Raw genomic sequence first — 12,572 nt, forward strand, 5'->3', positions numbered from 1 at the left:
GACACCTTTGACGAGTCCCTTTTTTCTGCCACCCGACTGTTTCCTTTTCTAAAATTCTGTGAACTCAGTGAGCACCATCCTGCTAATACCGGTACTCTTTTTATGCTAAAAATATCCATGTTATTTTTCCAGTAGTTTGGCTCAAACATAAGACTTGAATCAGTCTATATTTATCTGAGTCTTACCAAGGAAGAAAAAGAAAAAGAAATGTTCATTCATCATTTCCTGTTTGACCCGTCAAGCGTGCATGATACGGACAGGAGGTGAACTTTCGCTGACGTTTAATTGTTTTGTGATGGGCAATGTAATGACGATGACTGAATATCACATAAATTCAGATACTGACACAAAATGAAGTATCTCATGTGTGTTTTTGTGTCAAAACACAGCCGCACAACAGCCTACTGCCTTTTAATTTCAGTTCTTCACCTTTATATCATTGAAAAAAAAAAATCCTACAACATAATCAGGAATTCTAAATCAGGAGGATGACACATCTCGACTCACACCAAACATTGCGTTCATTGATTGATTCACATATGTTGAGTAAGTGGATCTGAATAAGAGATGAACTTAACATAAGGCAATCTGGGTTCTTGAACTAGCCAGAATGCAGACAAGCATCTCTTTTTTTGGGGGGGGGCAGTCCTGAGCAGTACCCAAAGAAATAAGCTCCTGCTGACCCCGTGTGAAATTAATTTACACAACTGGGGTAATATCCTCCCAGATACTTCATGCGGCTGCGGCGTGGATGAAAGTCTCCTCATCATCTCACTGCTCGTGCCGCGCATTGGCTGAGAGTTGTGATGTCACAGAGTGGAGCGCCCTATAAAACGGCCCCTCTCCCACGCAAGCGTCAGATCAGCTTGAGAGCTATCCCACGCATAAGCAAGCAGACGCTTCGCAAGCTTCCCAGGAAATAACCCAGCGCCAGCCCGCCGGATAACATCCCACCATGTGCCGAGGACTTGAACTGTTGCCAATCACCTGCCTGGAAAGGTCAGCCATGACAAATGACGGCGCGCTGGGCTCCGTACATGTGCGCTTTGTTTTTGCTTTCCTAATTTGACATGTTTGTTTCATTCTCTCTTTGTCACCGCAGGGCGAAGGAGCTGAAAGCTCTTTTTGGAGGTTTGCTGCACAAGTCGGATCACAGCATCCCCGTGCAGCCCAAAAAAAGTGAAACTCACAAGTAAGGGCGCTCTACCTTCTTTTGAGATATGCTTTGGCCTGAAAAGGATTTATTGATTGAATGTTGAACTTGCACGGAAAACGTATGTAGTTGTTTGACTGTGTCACTGATGTTTCGCCTTTTTCTTGCAGTGTTGATGAGCGCCTGAAATGGAAGGACTCGTTTGAGAAATTGCTGTCCAGTCAAAGTAAGTGCAGCTCGACTTTCACTGGACACATTAAAAATCGAATTAACAGAAATGAACGAATGGGGGGGGGAGGGGGGGGGGCACAAAAGCACAAATTGCAGGTTTCAAAAAAGGAAATAGATTTATTGAGTAGTCAGCAGGGGTATAAAATATCAATAAACTTTTTAAAAAAAGAAATAGAAATAAAATATGCACAGACTCTTTAGTGGGGGGGGGGGGGGGGGGGGGAATAAAAAGTCGTAAACAAACTGGTTTGAGATAGGGCAGGATACAAAATGATAATTGAAAGGAAGTGATTACTACAAAATAAGAGCAGAAATGACAACACGAAAGACGGGACCAAAAACTGAAAACCCAAAAGACGCGACATGAAAAAAGCTGTTATATGGCATGTGGGAATGTTAAAATATGGATTAGTGGTCATAAGAATAAGACAATAAAAAGATTTGTTGTTCAGAAGTTTTGTGCCATCCTTGAATGGTTATGTTTTGGTTGATTGTTAATTCGATCATCATACAATAAAATCTTCCACAATACACACATTATAACAATCAACAGTCATACTGATTCGTGCGACTAGTTTACAAATGTAAGTCAAAACAAAATAAGTTTGAAGTACTTTGAAATGAATATTCTGTATCATTCCAATATTTAAATCCAACAACAGAAACACCTCGCACGACAATTCCTTGAACAGCTTATTTTCTACAAATCGCTCTTTATTCACATTGACACTCGGGAATGATGAAGAACTTTTGCATGAAGCGTGTAGAAGAGATTGTGTGTTTGCTCCAAACGTCATTTGCATAATTTGATTAAGAGTATCAATCTTCATGGCGTTTGATTTTCCAAAAAGTGGGTCAGTATGAGCATGCAAAAAGAGTCTTCTTAATAACAGTTATTGGCCTTGTTTGCAAAACACGCTTTCCTTTTTTGTTTTGAGAGTACAGCTCAAGAGTTTTTTTTTTTTTAAATCACGATAACTGGTTTTAAAATAATGATTCCATTCGATTTAGGTGGGGGGGTTTTCTCGATTTTGCGGCACTGCCGGCATTTTGCCCACATTGTGCCATTGGCGAGCCAGCTCCCCAACGTCATACAAAACAAAACAAAAGCTGCTCTTACGATAATGCCGCTCCCTTCTCAGAATTGCTCTCAGAGAGCTATTAAGCTCGCGCCGTGTTATTACGACGCTTTTGGAACTGCGCCGCATCATTCTGAGAGGTGCCTTGAATATTTTAGCATCGCTCCTCAGATGGAAGAGGAGACAGATAGTAGATTCACCTCTCGGGGTGATGCGGCGCAATTTCATCTTTGTCGAAACGGATGATAGGCAGCTGTTAATTGCGCCGGTCTAATTGTTACAGCTTTTGGTGACAAAAGGCCTTTCGCTGACTTTCATCCTCTCCTCTTCGCAGATGGTTTGTGTCTATTCAGAGCTTTCCTCGTGTCCGAATTCAGTGAGGAGAATATTGCCTTCTACTTGGCGTGTGAGGACTACAGGACTACGAAGCCCTCGAAAAAGTCCGTCAAGGCCCAGCAAATCTTTGATGAATTCATCAGCACCGATGCGCCGCGAGAGGTAAGAGATGGCCGCCCCCCCCCCCCCCCCCTGGAATTGACACGTGCCTTCGGGTTGAGGAAAAGGTCATTGATTGTGAACTCATTATCACAGGTAAACCTCGACCACGTGACGAAAGCCATCACCAAGGAGAACATAAAGCGGCCCACCCACTCGTGTTTCGATCTGGCCCAAGCTAAAATTTACACTCTGATGGAGAAGGACTGCTACCCCCGTTTCCTCAAGTCCTTGAGCCAGCAGAGCGGACAAGACCGGCTGAGCGACTTTATCAAGAGCTGCGCAGCGAGCGGCCGACAGATGTGATCCTTCCGGCGGAGGAGAGGAATACGCTCATGACGCCTAGCCGTAAGGTGCGCAACGAATACCTGAGCCGAGGAGTCCAGTTCAGCGGACTGGAGTCCGAGCTCAGGGACATGAAGCTGTGAGGACGCACGAGTTGCCCGTGAGAGACACCTGAACAAGTCCCCGCGCAAAGAACGATGGCCACAGCAGCATATGAAGAAGATGTCGTCTTGTGTTCATTTATTTATTCTCTTGAAAGTAATTGTTTATTTATAATGAAAATAATGAATGTTTGCTCGAGACCCGTTTGGTCAATGTATCTTTTTCAATGTGCAAAAGTGAAATGAAATTCACCGAATAAATGGAGGCAGAAATGTCTCTGGAATGTTCCCATTTGCTAATTCGGGCGTGGCCTCTTTAGTTCCACTTGACAAGTAGGAGACCAAATGACGAATGTTTTAGCCGAGGATTGGAAGAGATTAGCGCGTCCACACGTTGTTCTTGTGTGACACTCGACATCAAAATGAGCATGAATTAATTTTCACAAGTCTGGTGTGGCAGACCAAGTAGCCTCACCCCCAACTCATCTGACAATTTGGGAACAGAAAGTAGAAACTGGTCGCATCGTCATTTTTGTGTCGGCATAATGGACTAATCCAGCGATTTGGTGAATTCGGTAGATGCGCTGCGCCTCACTGGCCCTTTCTGCCTCACCCCACCAACGCCTCTGCAAAAAGTAGACTCGATTTTTGACTCCGGCATGTCTAATACGAAGTGCGATGTTGACTGAGGAAGGCAGGAGCTGAGATCCCAAATCCAAATCTCAAAACTGTGGAGCAGATGTGTTGTTAACTTTTTTGAGTTTTATGCTAGGCCTCTAAAGCAGGTGATTTAACAATATAACGGAAAAAAAAAACCCAACTACTTACAACTGATAACATATTGAAACTATCTTAATTTTATTCGGAAAAAAATGCTATTTGAAGATTTTCTTTGACATTTTATACTACGAGAATTAAATATACTGAAATATGATCATTAACAATGCAAGGGGAAAGTCAAGTTCGTAAACGTTTTCATTTGATGCTTTGTGAGTTGAAGCATTGGGTCCTTTTTTTTTCCATTTGAATTCCAGTTTTGATACGTGACCACTTTCACCCCACAAAGCGGGTCATTAAAAACACAATGGAAGAGAAAATTCCTTATTGTGGGGTTACAGATCCCGAAGCGAATTCATCACTCGTATTTGTATAAATGCTTTTGCGAAGATATTTTACAAATATTAGACACCTCACCGTAATGACTTACACCGAGAAATGGGAGGCAAAGAAATAACATATGGGTGTTTACTGAAGTATTTCGAAAATGGCGCCGAGCTCATCCCAGCGTCAACATTCGAGGTGTTAGAGGAGGGAGCCATGACACCAGCAAGACAATGAGTCACCAATTGAACCCCGCACAGGCGAATTTGTCTTCTACCTTAGAAGCCACACTCACTGGGTTGAGTCAGCGGCGCTTTGTCAATAAGTCTCTTTCTTTCATTGTGCTGCAGAGAAAGCCTCATGCGGGTAAGCGCCTCGGAGGCGCACGTCTCCGCTCGGCCGGGCTCCCACGCGCGCAGACTGCCAAGGTAAAATGCTGTTCAAATAATCAAGCCCTGAGGAGGCAGAGGCGCAGTCATTAACACCGGTCCTACCCTCCTGGAAAAAGACTCCACTCTACAACCTCTTAGTCATTTTTCACGCACACACGCACGCACACACACACACACATACGGAGGAAAATATGATTGTAAATGATCACTCACTGCTACTTTGCCGGATCTATTCTGTACATTCCAATGCCGTAATGATTAGGGGGTGCGCCTAAAAATGTTGATGTGGTTCTCAAATGAGCTGCTTGAAATATTGCTGCCTTATGCATCCATGTGTGTGAAAAAAAAACAAAAAAAACAATTGAGTGGACATCTTTCCAATGAGAGACCATTCGTAGCCTCGATACCAGAGGTGCGATTTGTTACAAGCACACTTCCATTCGAAGGCGGAACGGAACATACAATCGAATGAACTTGTCAATACTGTCAATGTGGCATTTACTTCCAAAATATATCCCTTCCAAGATATTCTCATAAATCAAAATGATGTCCTGATTTTAATCGTCTTTTCTTCCACCCTTGTTGTGTTTTCAACCCAAAATAGATGACCTGAAAATGAGAACTTGCTTTGTATTTTAAACGTTTTACCCGAAATAATTTCTTGATTTATTGTCCTTTTGAACCAAATGAAAAACTTGGAAGGATATCAGAGTTGCCTTTGACCATCACAAAACGTGGCACCATCGCTACCAGTATTATTTCTGTGTCAGTATTACGATATGTGTTGGTCGTATGACCCTGTTCTACATTGAAGTCCTCCTGCCTCTGCCTCAACAAACCCAGACACTCTTCTTATTCATCTTTTGGGGGAAAAAAAAATAATTAGAGCGTAATGCAAGATTCAACAACAGTTCTGTCTTTTGTAAGTGGCTTGCTTCTGGACCCACTTGCATGGAAGGACTGCCAAAGACAAGTTGACACGTTGCTTTTAATTTGAAATGAACTCATCTGAGGTGGCAAAAGTACTTGTACTTCAGGAGAAGTACAGAACATTGTGTAAAAAAAAAAAAAAAAAAAAACTCTGGTAAGCACGGTTTCAATGCCGCAAGCTTTGCAAATGTGCCATGCTGATAAACAAAATAATGATAAGCAAAAAAATATACCCTATCCGAATGCATTGCAGCTCAATCTTGGAGTCACTAACATCAAATAATTTCCTCAAATAAGGCCGTGGATGGGAATACATTTTCAAATGTAGGGAATGAAAGTAAAACGTTTTATGTTTTCTTTTTAAGACGTAAGATACAGATAGCTGAGAAGTCAACTGAAGTGCAGTAACTCCATATTTGTACTTCCCATCACTGGAAATGATAAACAATTCTTGCCCCGTGACACGAACAAACAGACGTGTCGGATGTGCTTGCGTGTTTCATAACCGAATATATGGAAGTGTTATGGGGGTGGTGACATGTTCTGGTCCACAGGTGATTGGACATCTGCGCCATGTCGACACCCACTTAACTGGTCGAGGTGAGCCAGCATCCTCAGTCCAAAAACATATTTTCCCTGTCTCCGATGATGAATAGTTTGGCGATTAATATTGCTTGAATGCATACGTCTGGTGTAAAAACAAAGCGCTGCAGCCAAGGTTCACAGGTTGCCGAGGCAACGCACCCTCGCAGCACAGATGATTGGCCTTGGACGTCATTTCAGTTGCTTCTGTGGTTATTAGTTAAAAATAGTTCATCAGCAGGCCTCCTGACCACTGTCATGATTGTAATGATCATGAGCGCTATTAAAAGACTAGCGTGAACAAGACCCACTGTTGTTGTTTTTTTAGCATTAGGAGCACATTTTTTCATTGTTATGCGATACACTCCAAATTGTCATATTTTTGAGGTCCAATGCGTGTCTCGTACATCATTCCAAATCTGCAAAAAAAATATTAGGCCGACCCATGTTGTAGTATAGGGCAGTATAAGCAAATAAGACATGACTTCCATCTAGTGGTGATTGGTGATATTAAAACCTAAAACTACAGTCCCAAAGATTCGCATATTGGCAGATTTTAATTGTTCTTTTTTTTTCCAATATTATTTCATATTTTGGATTGTCCCCATTTTTGCCCGATATTTTTTCCAATATTTTGCCCTGTTTTTCGTGGAAAACGTGTACTTCGTGTTTATCTTCATGTTTTGGGATTATTTATTCATTTATTTAGTTATTTTTACTTTGAGGCCAATTAGAGTGTGGTTGCAGACCATTGATGAGTTGACAAACATGACTTTGTCATCGTAACTCGTACGCAAAAGTCCCGTAAAGATTTGTGAATACTCTCTTGAAAAATGATCAGCCACTAAAGGACCTCCCGAGTTCAAAACGTAAACTTGGAAGGTTTTGATTTTGTATTTCCCATGACTGCTGTGACCCGGAGAAGGTGAGTAAATATGAGAAGACAGCTTAATGCAACCTTGTTTATCTTTAGATGCACTCAAAACATCATTTGGAAAAAGTGTACGTCCATAAAAGCTGTGCTGTGAAACCAGTGGCTTAGAACTAAGAACTAATAATATGAAGGGTCACGACTTGGATTGAGAACTGCTTTAATTCGTCTACTTTCCCGGCTTGATGATCAAACAAGGTGGCCAAGAATTTTCTACGGCCATTCGCATTAAAAAGCATACAATTCACATGGACAGCACTCCTCATTAGGATTCCCTTTATTTGCAATTGCCGTCAAAGGGGTCCAGAGTTAAGTAAGCACCACTAAGAAAAAAAAAAAAACAACAACAATCATAGACTGAATGACTCGCAGGCAGACTCAAAGCAGGCGCACCCCCACGTCTATGCCTGTTACATTGGGCTTGAGTATTTTTGCTGAAACTATGGTGGAATATCCACCAAAAATGAAAAAGAAGGAAGTGGACAGATCCCGTGATGCACGTTGGCGAGGGGCGTGGCTTTGGTCAAAAACTTGAATTTGAAACCTTAATGCTCACCCATTCGTTTATTTCAAAGCTGCGGTCCATTTATAAACTTTTAAGCCCGGACCCAAATGCAAGTTTCATCAAGACCTCACGTATCCAGGAGGCTTTTGCGCGTCGGCTTCATTGAATGTCCAAACTGCATGCCTTTGTTTGGTTTGGATAGTGGGAGGACTAAGTAAACCGATGCAAGAGTGGACTTAATGCCTTGTGACGTACATCTGCTGCACTTAAGGTGTCAAAATAACACCTCAGATGACAAACACCCTCTCTCTAAAAACCCAAGGGGTATTTTTTTTCCAACAATTTATTGTTGCTTTTGAGGGCGATGTAGCTAATTATGTGTACATTATATATACAATGTAGGTGTTGCACTTCTGAAACCATGCATCTCCACTCTAACATGAGTAGAAAAATATGTACTGCAATTATTTTAGCCTCAACATTGCCAGCTCTCATCTCCCTTCTCACCTGACCTGCCTTTGTGTCTTTATTTTTCTCTTTCCCAACCCCAATGCGACCCGTTTTAAAATTGCGTATACGACATGATGGCAGCAACAACGGAGATGCAGAGGATCCTTTAAGAGTCCTTCCAGAAAGTGCATTATGTTTTGTTATTTTTTTTTTTTTATAGGGTGCCGATTTATAGTTTGTAGCTTGAATTTGAAATGACCTTCTACGACATCATTCCTGGAGCTTTTAAATGGGATTTGAATGGAATATTTTAAAGTTGACATACATTTTTCAACATGGTTATTGAAGGTAGGGTCTGAAATAAAACTCTTTTGTTGGGGAGAGACTGTGTGTGTTCTTCTATGGGACTCGCGTAGAGTGCTGTCTCGAAGAGTCAAAAAATACAACTGGTTCATGAAGCAAACTTGAAGTTTCATTTTCCCATCACTAGTCTCAATCAGCTCCGCAGTTACCTTGAAAAAGTAAGTTACTTTTCTGTTTACTTGCTTGAAAATGTCATTGATGTTACAAGTTAGTTTAGTGCAGTCGTTACATTCATCAGATACCTACAACCCAAATTAGCATAAAATGGCCGCTGATGTTGCTACTTAAAAGGCAAAAGTGCAGTTTTAACAGTGAAACAGGGGAAGAAAAAAAAAAGAAAACCTTTTTGAATTACCATAATCACTTTTTTATGACTTCGTTTCTGGACTGCACTGAGCTTCTAAAAACAATTTTTTTAAACACTCCTTCGAGACTTCACTGAAGATAAATATACCTTTGAATAAAATATATTATAAATGCAGTCTCAGCTTGCAAAAGTCACATGACCAAACCCGCAAATCAGGTGAGCCGTGGTTGGTCATTAGCTGAACCCTTTTTTTTTCCTTCTTCTTTTTTGTGCTCAAGCCAGACTACTGTGCAGGAAAAAGATAACATCAGGCAGAGCTCGTTCCTCATAGCCCGCCACAGAAGTCTCATGTGTCAGCCAGCCCCAGCCAAAATGTTGGCATCTCAGCTGACTACTTTTATCTTTCCTTGACTTCCCCTTTAAGACAAAACACACTGCTCCGAAGTGTTTGGTGACTATTATGTGATGCCAGAGGAAAATTGGTGAGGTTCACACAACCCATCACATGTTGGCGAGGTGTTCAGTATCACTCATGAATCAGAAACGAAGCGAACACCTATTCAGAAAGTAAGCCCTGCATAAGACCGTATCATCTATTTCGTAGGAAACGCCATCACCAAAATATAGTACTCCATCTGACTCATTCACATGCAAAGGTCTCCTTGTGAACTTGAGAGAGCATTTCTGTTCTCTCCACGTACTTTGCAATATCTCCCGTACATGTTGTTCCCGAGGTAGGTGACGGGGCCTTCTGCTCTTTTTGACCTTGATGGTAGAGTCATAAAAAGAGGGCTGCATCACACAGGTGGTGAAGAAGAAAAGACTACAAGGAGCCTCTGATTTAGTTTGACTTGCACTTTTCTGCTTGGTTAACTTTAGACTTACACAAGACAAAGAGCTCTGTTGCCCCCTGCTGGGCAGAAAGCAAAAAAAAAAAAAAGGAACCATAGTGAATAACTAATTGCACATCCATCAGTCCGTTTCTATCCTGCTTGTCGTGGTTAGAGTTGGGAAGTATTGGAACGTATCCTTTGAAATGCAAAACACAGAGGAAACGGAGATTCGAACATCAGAACTGTGAGGCAGACATGCGAAACACAAGCGCGCCATGCTGCCGCTCCTTGCACAACAATGCTATTCAATACAAGATCTGAATCAAATATTCAACCTTTTACGATGCTACTAATATGACCTTTTTGATTGAGTTAGAGGGGTATTGATGTAACAGTATCTTTTATACGGCGGTTGCACGCTACATTAAAAAAATGTGTGAACTCAAAATTTCAACACAAAGTCACCATCATCGAACCTACTTTATCTAACCACTGAAGCACACCACAATTCCAAATTCATCACACTTTACAATTCTTTGAAACACTGTCAAAGAGAAAAAAAAAACCCCCATTCAATTCCAGTACCTCAAGACTACAAGAATTACTTTCTAGTATACTGTAGTGACATTAAAAAAAGCGTCCTGGGAGACCAGGACGTTTCCAATGGCAACCAATCTCATGACCACCTTCTCCAATGTAAACATTTTTTCACTTGCTTCGTTGAGCCATTCTTTCTGAGTTGCCTCCTTGCGTTGGGGGTACCAAGAAAATTAAGTGGGTTTTTTTTTTTACATTTGTGTCTCGAACTTTGAGCTCTTTTGACCTACAGCATTCAGACTGCTAGGCAAACTAGCACCAAGTGTCTGCTCATAAATGGCATGGAAAATGCCCGTGTAACACAAACAGAAAATGCATGACTGAGTGACCTTGTGGTGAAATGTAACAGTATGAAAAAAAAAACCTCTTCAAAACATTTAAACAAAGATGGTGTGGTTCTGCTGAGACGCAAGTAATCTTTTGTAGTCCATTTCTTTTGCGCTGACTCGAAATCTATTCTCATTTTTCCTCTAGCACATCAGGTTTTCATAATAGGAATAATAGGAATTGAACAATATCATATTTAATATACTCAGTGGCGGGCCGTGCATTTCAACCTTAGGCCTTCAGTGACGTCACATACATGAACACAATATAGGCTCGTCAAGCAGCACTTAATTTCAGGAGCATTTAAAAGCATCAAGTATGCATTCATAATCAAGAGCAGGAAACTAAATTTACAGATATTGTCAAAAATAAAAAGATTTAAAAATACTAAATAAAATGCCACCCAAATGACGCTGTGTGATCTTAAACACGTCAGTCCAATAAATTGCGCAATGTCGCAGTTTCATATAAGACACCAACCACACAATAACAAAAGAAACTATTCTTTGAAAATAAAGTGAACAGATCATTTGCATTTTGAGAATAGGCTATGCAACAGCAAATAACTGAAAATGTTGAGCAACTGAGATTGAACGAACTTTAGTGCACGAAGCTGGCTACAATGCGCCATTATAAATTGCAGGGGAGCAGATTTATTTGATACATTTTTGTATCTTTGTCATTTTATACTAACGAAATAAAATGACAAGAAGAAATGTAAAATAAAATTCATTTACTCACCAATGTAGTGCCCGTTTCACTGAGCTGCAGATCGACGCGAGTGTCCCCAAACGTTTTAAAACGCACCGTAGCTTGTAAGTGCCCAGCCATGCTCTGATGTTTCCTTGCTGCCTTGGTAAAACAATCCAGTGTGGCTCCAAACAGCAAATCGGTCAGTTGCAAGCAAAAGGCATTCCCAGCAGTACAATTTGCAGCGTTTCTCAGAGGCTGTGAGCCACAGGTGCCGTTCATAATTGCTCGTCTGAAAATGACAGACAAACCCTTTCCCTTGCTGGGACAGGCTAGCTAGCGCGGGAGTTGGGCGACCTCTTTGCACAATATCCAGCTTTTCGTGGAAGGTCCGTCTTGAAAATTGTGTGGAAAGTAGTTCTGCAACCAGATGGGTTAAAATGCAGTGATAGCTCCCTCTAGCAGGCGCTAATCCAATCACCGAACCCGCACGTCCAGTCTCGACGTAAACCCATTCTAGCTGGCCCTGGTCCGCAGACTCGTGATCTGATTGTCTTATTGCAAACTGACTGTGCCCGTTCATTTACAGCTCCAGGGGCCTGCTCTGTTTAATCTGAAGGCCCCGAGCAAGTTTAATTTACCTGGCAACACAAACTAGCTGAAATACGATTGGTTAAAAACTCTACCATAATAAATAAATTATTTATCGAGTGGCTTTCAATGTTATTTAAAATAACATTGAAGCCACTCGACTAAGTGGAAATAACATGACGTAAAGAAGACAGAGAATAATTTTGTTTACGTATTTATGAAAATAAAATAACATAAATTAAATGTATGTTCTCATAAAAATAAATTTATTAAATTTACTTTTCTGAGAAAGTTTAGGCCAGCAGAGAAGGCCTTGCTGGCTCTGACGGAACGCCACTGAATATACTAAAGTACTGAGTAATATTTAGGAATTAAGGGTTAGGTTCAGCAACAGGAGGATTCTTTTGAAATTACTCCAATTACAACAGATGATGAAATCCGTATTACACAACCTAAAAAAAAATCTCAAAACTTGTTTGACGTGCTCAAAAAAAAGGAAATATGTATTTTCAACCCTGGAGAACCTGAACCCAAGAACCTTTTTCTTCTTTGGAAAATGATGAATTTTACATTAAATGACTGCTATATGTTCTATGAACACCAAAATATATGTTTTTTTTTCAAATATT

The 12,572-nt window shown here is 41.0% G+C and overlaps 1 protein-coding gene across 1 annotated transcript; it reads left to right on the forward strand.

Moving 5' to 3' along the window:
• Positions 1-870: 870 nt before the first annotated feature.
• Positions 871-3,644, forward strand: rgs5b (regulator of G protein signaling 5b). Its single transcript, XM_086129183.1, has 5 exons — positions 871-999; positions 1,103-1,192; positions 1,324-1,379; positions 2,798-2,961; positions 3,055-3,644. Exons 1-5 carry the CDS (start codon positions 956-958, stop codon positions 3,262-3,264), a joined length of 564 nt encoding a protein of 187 aa, XP_085985309.1. The 5' UTR covers positions 871-955; the 3' UTR covers positions 3,265-3,644.
• The last annotated feature ends 8,928 nt before the right edge of the window (positions 3,645-12,572 follow it).

The sequence above is a fragment of the Hippocampus guttulatus genome, chromosome 14 (genome assembly GCF_054856545.1).
Source record: "Hippocampus guttulatus isolate MCC_2025c chromosome 14, RoL_Hgut_1.0, whole genome shotgun sequence".
Classification (NCBI taxonomy): domain Eukaryota; kingdom Metazoa; phylum Chordata; class Actinopteri; order Syngnathiformes; family Syngnathidae; genus Hippocampus; species Hippocampus guttulatus.

Bases quoted from the DNA above. Each gene is read 5' to 3' on its own strand.
- rgs5b (XM_086129183.1), top strand. From the start codon at position 956: ATGTGCCGAGGACTTGAACTGTTGCCAATCACCTGCCTGGAAAG. The intron at 1,380-2,797 runs GTAAGTGCAGCT...TCCTCTTCGCAG, and splicing joins GAAATTGCTGTCCAGTCAAA to ATGGTTTGTGTCTATTCAGA. The intron at 2,962-3,054 runs GTAAGAGATGGC...TCATTATCACAG, and splicing joins GCACCGATGCGCCGCGAGAG to GTAAACCTCGACCACGTGAC.